The sequence below is a fragment of the Pteronotus mesoamericanus genome, unplaced genomic scaffold, assembly GCF_021234165.1.
Source record: "Pteronotus mesoamericanus isolate MK-2021 breed Mesoamerican mustached bat unplaced genomic scaffold, CSHL_Meso_final contig_90, whole genome shotgun sequence".
NCBI classification, from domain to species: Eukaryota; Metazoa; Chordata; class Mammalia; order Chiroptera; family Mormoopidae; genus Pteronotus; species Pteronotus mesoamericanus.
Genome location: NW_026555277.1, coordinates 36,865,658 through 36,884,116, shown reverse-complemented (window position 1 = coordinate 36,884,116; position 18,459 = coordinate 36,865,658). Strand labels below are relative to the sequence as shown.

At 34.6% G+C, this 18,459-nt stretch overlaps 1 protein-coding gene across 1 annotated transcript in view; it reads left to right on the top strand.

The window, feature by feature from the left end:
- ANO3 (anoctamin 3) overlaps nt 1-18,459 on the top strand; it is a 286,782-nt gene that overhangs the window by 144,451 nt on the left and 123,872 nt on the right. The window contains exons 2-4 of the mRNA XM_054585980.1: nt 4,783-4,977; nt 6,016-6,087; nt 16,660-16,778. Of these exons, the coding sequence (XP_054441955.1) occupies nt 4,785-4,977; nt 6,016-6,087; nt 16,660-16,778 (384 nt within the window). The 5' untranslated portion in view covers nt 4,783-4,784. The remainder of the gene's footprint in view (nt 1-4,782; nt 4,978-6,015; nt 6,088-16,659; nt 16,779-18,459) is intronic.

Sequence of the window (18,459 nt, the reverse complement as noted above, 5' to 3'; positions counted from 1 at the left end):
AACAAATATTCAACATCCATCATGATGAAAGCTTCAGCAGCCTCAGAGTGGAAAGAAACTTCCTCCATATGACATAAGGCATTTATAAAACACTTCATGAGAGAATATTGGCTTTTCCCTTAAGATCAGGAATTATGCAAGATTGCTTCCATCACTCTTACTCAATATTGCATTGGAAGTCCTAGAAAATTAAATGAGGATAGAAAAAATAAATAAAGGTATTCAGTTGGTCAGTAAGAAATTATACTACCTTTCTTTGTAGACAATATGATAATTTATATAGAAAATTTCAAATAACCTACAAAATTGTTCCTGAAAGTGATAAGCAAGTTTGCAAATTTACTGAATACAATATCGATAAATAAAAATCAGTGGCATTCCTTGGGTAAACGCCATTGGCAAACTGTGTGTGCAGACCCTGCGCCGGGTGCTGACGCTGTGCCTGTGAGCACGGCAAGCATGGCCCATGCCCCGCGTGACACTTCCCTTACAGCTGGAGAGACTGTGTGTTGAATACTAACTAATGAATAAATAAATGCAAACACGGTAAGTCCTGTTAAAGCAAAGGACTTGTTTCTAAGGGGATGCATAACAAGGGAAATTCACCTATTTGGGGTGGGCTGTGTGACCCGGAGATTAGAGAATAGGACACAAAGGTAAAAGTAAAAATGAGGGCACTCATTTCATCATCGCCAGTTTGCAAACCCCCACGTAACTTTGTGCCTTTCTTACAATATTCTGTTTTGCATTAAAATTAAGGAGAGCTTTTCTTATTCATCCTAATATAGTTTAATGATATGAGATGAATTTTGATTTTGATAGTCACTCTTATTTAAAAACTGAATGTGTATTATTCACCTCTGCCTCCTGCGTAGTCTTGCACAGAGCAAGCAAACTCAAAATTACATTAAAGTCAAGAGCTGCCTTTCTCGTGTTAACTTATAAGCATCTTACGCATGGTTTATTCCCCCCCCACACACAAAATTAAATTGTATTCTCTCGTGGTTAAAAAAAAGTACATATGTTGCTTTCTGTGCCCAAAAGTTAAGCTGAAAGCTCCTCTGAAGTTATACATCTGTTCATCTGTAGTGCATAATCTCAGTTTACCCCTCCAGACCCATCCTGCTCTGTTTTTTCTCTGCCTAATGGAAGCAGGTGTCTGTGGATGATAACCACCAGTTGTTCGCACAACTTCTAGCCCTTGTTTAAATTTAACCAGTGGGAGGCAGCAGCTGCAGACCAGATATTGACAAAAGAGAGGTTGGGTATTTTATTTCCTCGGCCCCCAGACTTCCTTTCTGTGGTTTGACAGTGCCTACACACCTCTATCTAAGCACTTAGGTGCTGTAATTACCTCCAGGTTCCTATGTCTGCTCTCATTCCCTCCTGCTTTGCAGGCCCAAGGTTGATAAGAGTTTTCTAATCCTTGTTAGTTGAAGAGAGCTTCACCAACCATTGCTGGTTTCTCTTAATCTTGCCCATTCCTTTGTAACTAGTTCCCTTATTAAACTTTCATCAATTACCCTGAGTTAGCCCTCTCTGTCATCCTAAAACTGATACAGTATACATACTTTTCCTTGCTCAAAGTGAGAGTAAAACTGAGAAGTGAGTGAAGAGTGTACTATGGTAAAAGAAGTCTGAGTATATAAAGAGGTTGCACATTTTATTACAAAGAGCAGAGCCATAGGAATAAGATGCACCAGATTTGTTTCAGCCTCCAACACTTCCTGCATGTTGGATTTGAGACAAGTTACTGAAGTTCTCTGTGTTTCAGGATTCTCACGTGTGAAGTGGAGATGGCAAGTCCTACCAAGACTATTGTGAGAATTAATAATATACAGGATGTACCTGGTGCTTTGCAGTCTCTCAATAAATGTTGCTTTTGTCATTAGCAATAACTTCCAGCACTCAAGCAACAATTTAAAAAATGTTCCTTTGAAGAATACAGAGCTATGGGGATATTGACATGTAAAAAAATAAGAAAATTTTGTGTCCATTTATGCTTCCCTCCCATGCTTATTATTTAGATAAATATGCATTGATTATATCCACTATCATAGAAGAGTGTGAGTGGGTTTTATAAAATTAAATGGCACCCTGAAGCACCATCTACCCTCAGCCCATTCATTCTAAAATACTTCCGATGAAGGTGTGGAGTCTTACTAAACCATATAATTCTTCTTGAGAATAACAAGAGGCAGACAGATATATTTGTTATTTTTAAAATTTCCTTCTCGTGGACATAGTGTAAAATTTATTAGATAACAATATCTTATATCTTACTAAAAAATTCTTATAACAAATAACTTCATAGAATTTTTGAAGTTTATTCTATTAATTTTTTTTCTTTCATGAGTCCTTAGGATGAGTTACTTTTCTGGAAGAGAAATTTTATCAGAAGAGTGGTCTTTTCAAAAAATGTTTGTTTTGCACTGAGATTAGTCAAATTTCTTTACTCCTCAATTTTCTGTCTGAAGTTTTCTAAAGATTTTTTTTTGCCATTAAAACTCCATATCAGCTCAAAACTCATTGAGTTATATGGTATCTGAATAGCAAGTTTTTCTCTTTTGATGTCTGATGACTTATGTGAATGAATTTCTAGAAAATATTGTTTTGCAATTCTACCTCTTGGATGTTTGTGTATACCCAAGTGAAATTGTCATTTCATTGGATCCTTTCATATATATGTGCGCGTTTATGAAATGCTCTTAGAATAGCTGGAAGTGGTACTAATTGTTGTTTTAGAAAAATCTGTCTGAAGTAGAGGAAATGACACATCTTCTGCAGTTCTACAGGTTTATCCTTGAACTCAGGAGTGGCATATGCTTACCAAAACTCATGTTACTGTTCACATGTTACTGTGGTCCCTTTTCTAGTTATTAGCTTTAAATGGGTAGTTATCAAATATTATTTAAGGGTGCCATGTAAAACCATATAATAAGGAACTAGAACTTTGAAACATAGAAGAAAAAGGCCTGATTTTGCTCTGGGGAGTGTTAATGTCAATCACATCAAGCAAAGAACAGAACTGATTGTTATGACAAACAGAATATGATGGCAGTTGATGTGAAACTTTGAAAAGAAACTTTGCACTCTTCAGACATAAGATATCTGACTTTTGGTTTTGATTATATTGGTTACCAGCAAAGATGATCTGTATAATATATTTGGAAACAGTCATTCAGAAAATGAAGAAACTGCATTTGCATTAGAGATACAGGGAATGCGGCGCAATAGGAGAGCCATTTGTTGCATCTTCAACATCATTTTCTCAATTTTCTTTAAGTGTTCATTTGACAAATAGTTTTAGTGTTTATGAGTTTGTATAGTGTTTTCTACAGACTTTCTTTCTTGTGTACCCATTCCTTTGGAAAAAAATGTGTTAAATCCAGGAATTACAAATAATAAAAATATAGGAAAAGGAATATGCAAAAAAGAATCAGTTCAGATGACCCTCACAGGTAAGACTACAGTGGTACTTCCATCTGGATTAGGAGCTCTTGGGTGGTTTTAGCATGGCTGATGTGTACATTTTTACTAGTTTTTAATGTAAAGATCTGCTTTTATGTATCTGCTTTCCATGTGAGTGAGCACCATTTCACACCCAACACTGAGTTAAGGCCTGGCTCAGAGGAAGAACTCAAAAACAGTTTGAAATTATTAAATAAATGATGGAAACCTGAATGAACAAAAATTCCTATAAAAATATTGATTGATACTTACTTCGTGTAATTCAGTTACACACATAGCTAACTCATAGCAAATTATGTGTTCACCATATCTGTTATTTTATAGTGAAGTTTGAAAGAGAAGAAATGCAGTTTGATGAATGGTGGGTAGGCATTCCTTTTTCACCAAAATATATTCTACAGTTCACTAAGATGTGGATGTGGAATTTTTAGAGGTCCTGAGGTTTACTTTAGCTCTGTGGTTTCTCCATTCAGAGCACTCCGCTTAAAATTTGTCTGCTTAAAGTTATACCAAGCCAAGCAACAGTAACAAACCATGTGAGGATGGGTTCATGAGGAGCCATGGAGCTTTCTGGAAAGATCATAGGCTTTAGAGTCCAACAGCTATAGCATTAACATTCAGTTCGGCAGTTGCTAGATTTATAACCTTGAGAAAGCAAATTTTTATCCATGTCCTGTTTCATTTCCCCCCTGGAGTGAGCATTCTTTGCTGCAGCAGACCGTCACTGGGACCTCCATTTTCGGAGTCAGAGTCCTGTTGAGTGGCAGATCATTCTTCACTGCGTGAGGGGAGGGACTGCTACACAGAGCCCAGGAATGCGTTCTCTGGGCCTCTCTCTGCTTACCAGTTTTTGTGCTGCATTATACCATCTCCGGCAGGCCTCTTGGTCACCGTCACTGCAGTGTGCTTGTGTTTAAGGGAGGCTAGGGCACATAAAGAAAGCCTTCATTTATGAATAGCAATTTGAATGTTTATGAATTATGTTTTATTTCTTTTTTCTCTTGAAAACCTAAATGGTTAGACTTATCCAAAGGCAACCTAAATCATTGTTCTCACAACTCCCCAAGTACACTTAAACATGTATTTCTTTAAAAAATGGTGAAACTCCAAATGGAAAAAAAGTGCTGTTTATTTCTCAGAACTATTTGACAAAAACTCGAATATAAACAAAGCTAATTCAACTAATTCTAATTCCTAAATGGTGCTTTTTAAGAGTATTTTTCAGAAGCATCTAGTACAAGAATAAAAATTAGTTTTTTGGTTTTTGCTGAATATTTCTGATTACTAACACTCACCTATTGGGATTTTTAGGTATGAATATGAGCAAGAGTGAGATAGCGAAAGAAACGTCATTGAAACCATCCCGGCGATCCCTGCCATGCCTGACCCAGGGCTATGCTTTCTCAAAGAGCCTGAGCCAGTCTACCTCCCTCTTCCAGGCCACTGAGAGTGAATCTCAGGCCCCCATGTCTGTGACCTCCATCTCTGCTGACAAAGCAGAGGAAGGTGAGCCCCATTTTCTTGTTCAACTTGTAAAGGCTAAGGTTTTGTCAAACAATTCTTTCTTGTTTTCCTTCATCTATTTCACTAGTATGTATGAAGCTCTTTAGGAAGGAGGCTGGCCTAGGAAAAATAGTACCCTGTGTGAGTTAGGTGAAAGTCTATGTGTTGGTCAGATGTGTTTTCAGTTCTTTCTTGCCTTGAAGGCAGCCAACCCCATGCGAATCTAGACCTAATAACTGTTATTTTCAGGGGAAGACAGACCAGCTTTTATGAATTGTTGGCTCAGTACCATTGCTGGTGAAAATTTATAAGCATTATTTGAAGAGGATATGTCATTGATAATAAACTCAACTTCCTAAAAAGACCAAAAGCTTTAAATAATATTGACAATAAAACAGGGAAGAATTGGTTGCACAAAGATGTGGTTGGACAAGTGCTGACAATCAAATATGGATTTTGAAGCCTTGGATAAATACAAGTGCTGAAATACGAGGTATAGGGAAGAGCCAGCTGGATGCCACATTAAAGAGACTTTGTGGCTGCCCTTGGGCACTCTTCTGCACACAGATCTGCCAATCTGAGACACGCCATTATGTTCACAGGAGTCAGGAGTTAAAATGCAACCAGGCCAGTATTTCATTCAGTGGAGAGAATGTATTTTCATTTTCCCATCCCTTTCTAAGGGGCTTGGTTCTTATTAGAATGCATTTCCTTATAATTCCTTATGGCTGCTTCTTGCTTTGGATGTCATGAAAAATACCAAGATTATCTTTTCAATAATATTGTGAAGTCATTTCCTATTATACAAAGTCTTATGACATCCATGCCCAATGAGGAAAGTGGCTGATTGTTCAAGAAGATGAAGGCATTGTAAAACATAGTACAGATATTAATCTTAAATAACTAATTTCAACTTATTAACTTAAAACATTATTTATGTTTGGCCATCATTCAGATAATAGTCACTATGGTCATTTTTTCAATCATTATTATGTTTTTATTTTTCAAGTATACCAACTGTCTTTTTTTCTTTTTTTTCAGTTAACCCTGAGGAGGATAAAAAAGACTCTGTACTCAAGTGCTCTTTTGCTGACCTCAGTGATTTTTGCTTAGGTGAGTTGATTTTTAATATTTCCTCTATCTTTTTTCCCTCCTTAAAGATAAGCTGTCTTCTTCAAACCTGGAACATTATTTTTTAGAAGAAAATTCATGTTTGGTTTTTAATATATGTTGGGTGAGTATAATATTATGAGGTTAAATTATTAATGTATTTTATACTGTTTGACATTTAAATAATATTTGTAAACTTGTGATGAATAACAATCCCATAATCAAAGAAAATGAATCATTTATACTGCTTTTCTTTTGGAAATTTTTTACAATTCTTTATGATTAAGTACACTTATATTACTATGTCTAGATTTATCAAATTTCAGCATTATCTGTTGTTGATTTCCTATTATACTAGATGAGGGTTTATCTCATTTGTATAACCTTTCAATTTTTCATAGCTATATTGCCATTTTAAATTTAAACCTCTCTACTGACTAAATTTGTAACTATAAATAGTATATTTGCATCTTTATATCATGTTCTATCACATTTCAACAGCCTATCTTGACTTCTCACTTGGCAGATATATTACAGCTATGAAAATAATGTTTTCTGCAGATGTAGTAACTACCTGTAGTACAGTTCCAAATTGTTATGATCTCTGTCACTCTCTTTTGCCTAGAGTTAAAATTAAGTCAATTCTCCTTTCCTGCCTTCCAACAAATAGGCAAAATTATACATTATATTTACTTAATTGTTTATACCACAAACTATTGTTAGTTTTGTTTTCCTAGGTTATCTGATATTGCTTTCTTCTTGGGAGAACAGAAATATCATTTTTTTCCAAATATTTTCATTATGTTTCAGTTTCTTGTTTTTATATCCACCATCTCATTCTTCTTTAAGAAATTTTTGGTCCCACTGACTTTTCATTGGATTACTGGAAAATTCCAATTTCTAATGTCATACTTATTCTTTGCTAGTTTTCCCTCTTTTTTTTTCCAGAGTATATCCTTAAGCAACTACCTCTGAAAGTTGATGTGATATGCAAACTTTATAAGTTATTGCATATCTGAAATGACTTCAGTTTGATCTTACTATTGTTTGGCATTTGCTTGGCAATAAAATTCTAGATTAAAACTCATTTTTTCCTTGAATTTGGAGATTATCATCTAGCATCTGCTGTTACTGATGTCTTTATGTTATTTTTTTGCAACTGATGTTTTTCTTCTGTACATTTTTATTATCTTTACTTTTTGTGTTATAAAACTCTGCAACATAATGAGGAAGTGGTGATGTGTGTGTATGTGTGTGTTTTTTAATATCGTGTTAATGAAATTGTTAGATAGGGAACAACAAAGAGACAAATTACAATTTATAAAGTTATTTTCGACTCTGCTTCTTGATCAACAAATTGATAAATGGCTCTTTGATGAGTTGTTTTACTGTATGGACAAAATGAGGTATCTTAACAGTGGTGTCCAACCTTTTGGTATCTTTGGGCCACACTGGAAAAAGAAGAATTGTCTTGGGCCACAAATTAAATACACAAACACTATTGAAAACTGATGAGCAAAGAAAAAGGTTTTAAGTAAATTTACAATTTCATGTTGGGCCACATTCATAGCCATCCTGGGCCGCATGTGGCCTGTGGGCTGTGAGTTGGACTCCTGAACATTTATTTTAGGGACATTTATTTTTTCATCCAAAAATCTATTCCAAGATAAATAATATCAAAAATGAAAAACATACTTGTTTTCTCACAGGTATCAAACTTGGAAATGGAAGCAAATCGACTATTCTAATAATAGGGAAGTAGTTAAAATAATTATAAAATATCTACGTGCTTATTGAACATTTACTGCATGTTGAGAGTGGGGAAAAATAGCTTAAATATAAATGTAGACCTCCTCTTATTTTTAATTATTAATTGTGAATGTATTGGAAAAGAAGTAGAAAGAAATATATCAATATACTAGCTAATGGTATCCTCATGTGGTGAGATTATTTGTGGTTGTTATGCTCTTCTTGCAGTTTGTTTTTTCTTTCTTATCTAAAATATTATAGAATAAGAATGTGTAAAGAAAAATATTTATGTCAGAATTTCTGAATAAGTAGAGAAAACTCTCATATTTAAATCAAAATATCACATATCTATGAATAGTTTTCAAAAACTGAAATTTAAAACTAGTTCATAGTTACCTATTATTTGGAATAATATACTGAATATTGATACTGAAAGTTTTATTCTAACACTCCATTAGTAGGCAATATATTTATATTATAGGAAAATAGTGACAAGTTTACTTCGCTCCCTCTTTGGCCTCTCTCTGTCATCACATAAGGTTTTCTTCAGTTGAGCAAGGCTTAATTAAAATCTGTTGCTCACTGGACTTGCCCATGGTCAGTGCCTTTGAACTGGGGCTTTTCTTATTCATTAATTGAATGCAAGTAAACTAAAGATAGATTTTATCAAAAAGTGATCATAATCTTCCTCCAAACTCATCTTAAAACCTTGGAGTGAATTTATTTATAGCCTGCATAAATGAAGTTCTCATTAGTGAACACATCGGTGCCCTGGCTCCATTACCCACATCAAGTTCTTAGCCCTGGCTCTGCATGCAGGCCACGGAGGAGCATTTAGAACTCCTTCACTCCCAACTCCAGAGAATCAGTTTTAAATGGTTTGGAGAGCGCAATTGATACCCATATCGTTAAGTATTCCCCAGGTAAATAGTAAAGGTAGTCACGGTTAAAAATTTGTAGCCTGAAAGATACATCTTGGTTTCTTTAAGGGGACATTGTTAAGGTAATTTTTAATAATTTTCAACAATGAGAATTAGTCATGTTTCTTATAATACTCTTTTGTGTGTGTGTATATGGCATAGACACAGTGCAGGCTTATTAAGTGTCCTAATTAAAGGGAGGCAGCCACCAACAGATTCGTTTCACATACAACGTCAAAAAGAACATTTAATTAGAACAAATACATTCAGAATACAAAGGTCTTTTCTATAGTAATTAATTCTGAAAGAGATTACTGTTGTTAGTTACTTTCTGATAAAAAAAAAAGAACCAAAACCTTGTCCAGAATATTCATGAAGGTGGTACAGTTGGCATGTCACCCCCCACGCTAGTACTAGTCAATAGCCTAACAGTCGCTCTAGTGGTGCAAACCCGTCTATTCAGTTCCAGGCTTCTTGTTCTTCACAACTTGCCATCACAAATATGAAAATTTTTTCTAAGTGCTCGATACAATTTGAAGCCTTGTCCCCATTGTTCCCTTGTAATTCTAGTACAATGCATCTCATTCACTGGACACACTGACTTGCACTTATGTCTCTGCAGGCATTGTGTGTCACACTCAATAGTTTAGCATTTCCCAGCATCATTCTTTCATTTATTAAAGTTTAGAGAATAATCACAGCTTTGTACGGGTTTAAAACATGTACATATGAGGTGTTTGCCCTTATAATGAAGAGGAGAATGACGCTGTAGTGGACTGTAATATCACCAGACATTCCACGAATCAGTCTAGATATAAAACCTGGCTAGGAAATTCTATTTTAGATATATATATATATATATATATATATATATATATATATATATAAAATTTATATATATATATATAAAATATGCATTTTAAAAATCATCTTTAGGAAGAAGCCAAGCAAAATTACATCAAATATAGCAAGTGTGTAATTAAATAAAACATGGATATTTTTAGGAATAGGCATGAGTATTTTAGGAATAGCTCTTTTTAAAAAAAATTATCCTCACCCAAGGACATGCTTAGGGAAGAGAAGAAAAGCAAGGGAGAGAAACATCATTGTGAGATAGAAACATCGATCAGTTGCCTCTTGTATATACCCCAAACCCGCAACCCAGGCATGTGCTGGGAATTGAACCTATGACCATCCAATTCACAGGATAATTCTCAAACCAACTGAGCCACACCATCCAGGGCATGTGTCCTTTTTAAATTCATCAAAGTTACATTTTCTAATTTTTGTTTTTAGAGTTCAGATTACCATCTTCTAACACTGGGTTAGTTAATACATGGGAATTTGCAAGTATCAATAGGCTGTGATACAATTTTTGGAACCTAACTGATGTAACCAATTAATGGCCTTTTTTTTTACAGTGAACTACTTTGAACTGCCCATAAGAATATTAATGCTGTGAAGACAGGCAGAGTGAACTGCGTGTCTTCAGCATTTCACTGAGGACTGATATTTCTCATTGTTCAAAATTAGAGCAAGAGAGGACGGACTATTCACAGTTGATTGGCTCAGAGCTGGAAATTTCCACTTTGGTTGTCCAACAAGATTTGTAATATAGTATGGATGAAAATTCCCAGATAGACATTGGTCAAATCTCCATTCTTGTACCTATTAACTGCATGACCAGGGCATATCATTAACCTCTTTTAGCCTCTGTAATTTCATTTGTAAATTGGAATTAATCATTCATGCTTTGCAAAATTGTGGAATTAAATGAAGAGGCATAGCTTCATCATAGCTCCTAGCAAGAACATCGTCATAGAGGTTCAGCAAATATCTATTCATTGCTTTATGCAGTAACTAAGCTGATCTTTCAACACCAAATTCTGCTGGGCTTAGAGATATCTTCACTAACTGGGTGTTCCTATTATAACAAAATGTGACTCTTACTTATGGCAGAGTGGAATAACAATAATTTACTGAACTCTTACTGCACAACTCTCTACCTTCATTACCTCAATTCTCATAATGTTTTTTTTTTTGGTCAGGTACTATTAAGATTCACTAAGAAATAAAATAATTTATAAATGCTATGTAGCCAAGGGAGAACTGAGATTCAAACTCAGGAAGTCTTAATCCCTTGCCTTCTCTCTTAATCCCTTGTCTTAATCCCTTAATCTGTTTTATTCACATTACTGCACTAGACAGAGACTTGGAAGGTGAAAAGTGATGTCCAGAGGACACTAGCTCTGCAAGATGTTAGTACGTATCAGTATAGAAGCAGCAAAAAGATGGACTGAAGGGTCAGGTAGTATGGTAAAATATATCCTGGAGATAATCTATTAAAGAAAGCTAATCAAGGTGAGAGGCTTAGAATTTTGTTTGGTTTTCTTTTCTTTTTCTTTTTATTATTATCTCTGAGCCTTTAATTCTACTTTTCATAGAGCAGGCCACAGAGCCAGGGAACCGTTTCACCCCATACTCACAGCCACACAGACACAAACACCCAAATGTACTCATAGACTCACACACACACACACACACACACACACACACACACACATTCTGAAAAGTGTTGATCCATGTAACAATGAATTTGAAATTCTGGTGTGACAATAATTTTGTCCATCAGTCCTATAAGCCTTGCTACTATGTATCACCCACCCTTTTTTCTTATTAGAATGTCAGAAAATAACCAGGACAGAGAAATTCATATTAACAGGGGACCCATGCTTGATTGTGCCCATACCTGTGGTGCCATAAAATCAGGTAACTTTAACATGAAATAAATTAGGCTCATTAAAACCAACACAATTTGAGTCCAGCCAACCGATATATATATATATATTTGTCATCTAAACCAGTGAAGTCAACATTTTGCTACTGTTATGAAACACCTCCATCAAGAAGTGGTTTATATTAGCCAGCTAAGACATTTGTTTGCTTTCCATAAGTGTAATAGTCTAGATTAGTGAAGTTTTCACTGGTCTTCTTAAAACAGTTATGGTCAAATGAATACATGTTAATTCTGTTTTTGTTCTGTAATATTAGATAATTTCTACTAATTTGTATTACTTTCTCCAACAATGTTTCTTATTAATGTGGTATAAAAAGGACATTCTACTAATGTCAGTTTATTTAAGAATTATAGAAACAAGGGAACTGAACTGAAAGAACACGCTGTTTTCCAGTTGTGACCGTCTTACAGTCACTGCAAATCTTTTCAATTGTTTATTAAACACATTAAATAAGTTGCCTGGGCTCAATTCTGAAATTGTATTTAGAATCTGACCCTGGTCACCACTTTCTGCTACAAGTGCTATCCCCACGGCTGTACCTCGGGCCAGTCTGCCTCCCTCTCTTGGCAGACTAGTGTAATACAGTGACTCCTAATTTGTCTCCACTCCAACTCTTGCCTCCTGATAGTCTGTTTTCCAAACAGCAGTTGTTGGAAGCTTTAGTAAGAGGGAAATTAAATCTCATTATTTCTCTACTCAAATCCCTCCGTATTTCCCATTACATTTAAAATGTAAACTCCTTACTGTGGCTTCGAGATCTTTTAAGATATCTGGGCCTGGCCTCTCTAGGCCATTTCTTAATGCTTCCTGTTACTTAGAATGCTAAGCTAATCCTAAATTTTTTTTGTTCCTTGTTCATAATATACTTTCTCATATCCCAGGGCCTCTTATCTATGCAATGATAGAAAGAGGATTCATACAAGCTTCCTTTTGTATCTCTTAATCTTGATTTATTTTTATTTGTTGTATATATTACCTGAAATCATAAGATTTATTTTTCTCCCTCTTTCTGTGTCTAGAGGATTGAGGCTTTGTCAGTCTCTTTAATGCCTATAGCCTAGAATCAAGAACAGTACCTGGCATATAGTAGGTACTCAAAGAATATTTTAGGATCAGTGAAAGGCCAGATAAACGGATGAAACACAAAAAGAATACTGACACACATATCTTTGGAGAGTGCTGTAGAATTCACTGCCTTGACCTCTATGATGTTATTCATCACTGTGATTTTTCTCACCTGTTGGGAATCAATAATTTTTTTATTGATTCTCACTGAGGACCTAATTTGTTATTTTTCTCACTGAGGGCCTAATTTGATTATGTTCCTTTTGTTTTTCATTTAAATTGTGTGGAAAAACCTTTTTGTTGAGCATTTGAAGACCCAGTAATTGTCGCTGTTAAGAAGCAGGAGAATGCTTACTTTAACACTGCTGTTATAAAGCCATTTAGGTGCTTCCTCCTTTCTGCTAGCATAGCACTTTGGACATGGCTTTATTTACACTCAGTTCACCAAGTGATAGTAATTTTCCTTCATATCTTTCTTATTCCCATTACCTAGCAATTACTGTCTACTCAAGGATAACTGGGTAATGATAACTGGGTGAATGTATGGAAGGATGCATGTGGATAGATTTAAACAGTGACATAGTGGGAAGTAGTTTATCTGCAGGATTTGTTTAGTGGTGGGGTTTACCAAATTCAGCTCCTCTGTGACTGGCTAGTGTCAGGACTTTAGAACAATGACAGTGTTAGGGAGAAGTCGGCAACAAAAGAACTACAAAGAATAAGCCTGGGTTTTCATTATCACCATGTTTTAACCACGGAGTAATCCATGAATGGACCATTGGAATTATTCTTTACTTGAAGTTTGGTGAAATGATAATTTTAAATCATGGAATGTATTAGCAGTCAAAAGATACAGTTTCAGGTACTAACTCTAATACTAACTACATGCCATCTATGCCTCAGTTTCCTGACATACAATATCAATAATATGGTTTGATTCCTAATTATAATATAAGTAAAGATTGAGCAAAATTGAATTAAGAACTCTTGTTAGATGCAAGTAAGAGAATATATATTGGAGATAATATGTAAGTAATAAAGTATGACCATAATCCTAGGCCATTATGATTATTATTTTAATATTCAGCCTCAACGATTTCGGCAGTTCTGGAATACACTATCATTAACAATGGGAAGGTTGCAGAATTGCAAGTAAATGGAGACCAATAATAAGATCACTCATGAATAGTTAACATTGTCCAAAAGTTACCTCATCCATTTCCAGATGCTCCAGAAGTTATAATACAATGTAACAAAGTGATGAAATAAAATGGCATTATATTAAAGAAGAATGATTGAGCTGAAATAATTTGGCTATTAAAATTACACTTCCAGAGATAGGTCTAAGTTTTATGTTGCAAACATAATGGCCTGCTATACTGATTGGTACCCTTGAGCTTTGAGCTGATGCTGGTTCACAAACAAAATTTAGAAAACCTAATGGATTCCCACTCAACTCAACAAAAGTCTTCATCATAAATCATACTATTGATGAATGTAAAAGGGATTTAAAATGAAATTTTAAGTTGTCCCTTGGTATACTAAAGGTAATTACATTGTGCTTATCCATTAAGGCTTTAAAATGGAAGATGTGTCTTTTTTATTAGTCTCAATTTACACTTTTGTTTGGTAGATTCCTAAATACTAGAATTCTGAGTTTAAGAAAATGGCAAAGAAAAAGAATTTGTATTTCTTCAGTACCTAATGTTTTCAAGTCACATATATTGTCTTTCTGACTCCTTGAAATGAAAGGATTTTATTATTTCCAATTTTCATATTAAGAAACTATAAATGACCCACTGCCATTAAGCTAATAAATGACATGACCAGGATTTTGACTTGGGCTTCCTAAAACCAATATTAGTTGTCATTCTGCTACATCAGGCTCCTTAATGCTTTACCATATCTGGTCTTTGCTCAGAACTCACTACAATTCTCAGTACTAAAATAACATTTTCACCTTTCATACTGGCATCTTTCCTCCCGACTGAATTTTTCTCCAATACATTGATCACAAAACATACTTAATATTTTACTTTTTATTTTACTGTTTTCTTCTCTTACTTGAATATTTCATGATGGCAGTGTTCTGTTTGCTGCTAGAACTCCAACTCTTAAAAGAATGTCTGGCATGTTATAGGTGTTTAATAAATAATTATTGACTGAATGAAATGTAATCCACCTAAATCTAGGGAAGACATTATGTTTATTCACAAACATCAGCTTTGAAGTCAAGTCTTGATGTGTTTCAGGTCTGGATGCACCCCCTGCTGATTTAGTGACTTTGGCATGCTCCTCAATTCCCATATGCGTTAGTTTATTATTCAGTGTAGGTAAAAAATGTAACCAAATGCAGGTCCCGATGCCTGCCATTTTGAAAGCGAATGCTTGAGAGACAGGTGCTGGTGTAATGGAAAGATCTTTTTTTAAGTATCTGGTCACCTGTAAAGATGGGGGCTTATACCTCAGAGCTCAGTTTAACATCTCAGTGGAGGCAGAGGTTTCTGTGAGGGAGAGGGAGAGCAGAACCATGAGCTCGAGAGAAGGGGGTTGAAAAGTTTTCTATGAGAAGACCAGCGCAGTCCATTCCAGTAAGGACCTCAAAACTGGTCATGTGATGGTCTGGTGTGTGTGTCATTTTAGTTTTACATCATCTGGCTTTATTGTTGAAGGTCAGCACATCTAGATCTAGAATGACTGAAGATTGGAGTCTGTAATTTTGAAGTTAGTTACTAGGATTCTTATAGAAGCATGTTGTTCATCAACAAGCTACATATTAGCCAGAGTCAGCTCTTATAGAAACAATGTCAAAATAATGGTGTGTTGGGTTACAATTCTCCACTGTTACAAAAATTGTACCCACTTTGTAGAGTTGTTATAAGGATTGAAAAAAATAATGCATGTAAAGTTTCTGGTCCTTAGTATGTACTCGATAAATGTTAGCCGTTGATAGTGTTAGCTATATTAATAGGTCTAGGTATAACCCTAAATGCTTAGAGCACTTTAACATAATTAGTAATTAATTATATCCTAAAACATAATATGACTTGTCTAATCTTAGTTCATACCAGTACTAAGAACCTAATTATTACTAGCTTTATGTAGCATAACACATTATAACAGATTTTAAACTTTACTAATAAAGATATTAATGGATGCTTTATAATAAAAATTGTTTTTTCTTTTGCCATAAATCTATGTCAAATGATTGAGTTCTTTAAAGCACTGTATATAGTTGTCCATGTCAGAATTTGTGTTTAATAGTTCATTAATAGTTTTAAAAAATAACTCCATAATATTTTGATTTATTTGAAATAAGTTAAATATATAAAAATCTGGCTGTTTTTGAATTTGAAGAGATGTTTGTGTCACAGAGAATATGAATTTTTTAAAGTGTGTCAATAGTTTTTAAAGCCACAATAGAGATTTTGTATTTTATACTCTTTTACATTGATTATATCTGGTTCATGATTTTTAAAAATCTTCCTTGTAATGTATGTTAGGATTTCTTCTGTGGTTTCTCAGACTTCTTACACCCTTAAGTCAAATTCCCATTTATAAAACTTTACAAAATTTAGGAAAACAAATTCTCAAATGTACATAGTTTTTAATTAATCAAATAAGTGCTTAGAAATCTATTGAATTCTTACAAATATCTATATTTGTATACAATATCTCTTGATAATGATTTTTTACAACTATCTCTACATTCAAGTTCAAAAGCAGTGGTATCCAATAAAATTTGTATAATTCTAATTTTATTTTCAAAAAGTTTAAGTGCATTAAAATACAAGAGATGCATTTAATTTTTATGAAAGTTATTCTACTGTCAATATTAATCCACTAACAGGATTAAGCTTTTCATGTTATTAATTTTTTTGGCTTACTTATTAGATGTATGAGCCATAAGATAATTACACTTGGCTGAGCCTTGGGAAAATATGAAAAAAAGGAAAGATTAGTACCTGTAAAGAGGTAGAAAATAAAAAAAAAGATAAAATGGGTATAATTGTCTTTTTTTCTTTTTTTTTCTTTTTTTGTAGCCCTAGGAAAAGATAAGGATTACCTGGATGAATCAGAACACGCTAATTATGACCGATCTCGGCTCATTAAAGATTTTGTTCCCAAAGATAATTCTGAATCCAAGAGAAGATTGCCTAAGGTAATGTAAATTAAACTGGGAATAAGCTACTTGAAGACCACAACTTCTAAAACCTTTTAATTTTTCAATAGTAATCTATACTGTGCTGGAGAGTATAAGAGGACACACAGTTTAATGGACATATCTAAGGACACAAAATTGAAAAGTAATGTGTAGGTATCTCATTATTTATATTATACAGCAGAATTTTTTTTAAAAATCTGAAATATAAAATTATTTATTAATATTTTCTTTAGGAGTTATGCTATCATTTTTCATGTTTTTTGAGAGGCAGCATGGTTTAATGAATATATGAATTTTAATATCAAATGGACCACCATTTGAATTCCAGGTCATCTACTTTCTAATTTGGTTAACTTAAGCAGGTTAAACTCTCTTAGCTTTGTTTTCCCTGTCTGTAAAATCAGAATCATGTTGTCTGCTTGACAAAGTTCTTTCCTGACTACCTGAGATAACTACATGAAAGTGTCTAGAACATAGTAAAAGCTGATTATATGGCTGATTCTTATAACCACTTGGAGGCTGAGAATTCTTCATTGAAACTATAGTTCATTAACAGTGAGTAACTGGGCTAAATTTCAGTTAAAAAACAAAAAACAAAAAAACCCTGGCTTGAGCAATCACACCATCTCTCAAAATTAAACTCATCAAAGCTGAGTGTGGTTGTCCAACACCCTTTTGATGTGTTCCAACACAGATCCTGGCTGAGTTCAAGCTTACTTTTCTTTTTTTTCTTGCTTTTTAAAGTAGTAATGCCTTTGTAAAAAAAATTTTCAGGCTTATATGAGGCATGACTGCTACCATTGTCACTGCATGGCTAATAATCACACTTGCGAATATGAGGTTTTTCTGGAAAAATCCAACCATTGATAATATAACGAGAACAGTTTGCACAACATTCTGGCAACCTGGCAGCCAAGAAGAGTGGACTGGAATACACATGTATGAACAAGGCCTATTTTATGGTTCTAGTCAGTGGCAGCGGTAGATGCCTTTGAGTGAGCATGTGTACTCTGTGGCATCACATTCAAAATGACTGGGTGAGTGGAACAGTGAATCCGCATCGAATTCTGCATTAAGCTTCAACATTCCTCCCTGGAATCTATTCGGATGATTCAGAAGGTCACAGCTATGGGCCACTGGTGAGTGCAGCTACATCACAACGACCTGCCTGCTCATGCATCATGTCTAGTGCAGAGCTTTTTGGTGAAACATCAAATCACCCAAGTGACTCAGCCTCCCTACAGCCCAGGTTTGGCACCCTGCAACTTCTGGCTTTTCCCAAGATTAAAATCACCTTTGAAAAGGAATAGATTTCAGATCATTGATAAGATTCAGGAAAATAACAGTGGGGCAGCTGATGGCGATTAGATCCCAAGGTGCCTACTTTGAAGGGGACAGAGGCATCATTGTCCTATGTACAATGTTTCTTGTATCTTCTTCAATAGATGCCTCTAGAGTGCCTCTACATGGCTGGATACTTTCTGGACATACCTTGTATATCATTCTCTGTGATGCTTGCTTTGGTTTGGCTTGGATTAATTTCACAGACCCTTTTTTAGTTATCACCAAAGCATTAGTGAAGAAATATGGCACAATTAAAATGTCATTATAAAAGAGGCCAAACTTCAGTAAATACCTGAAGAGATAAATGCACCAAATTTCTTCATTCTCCTTTAGT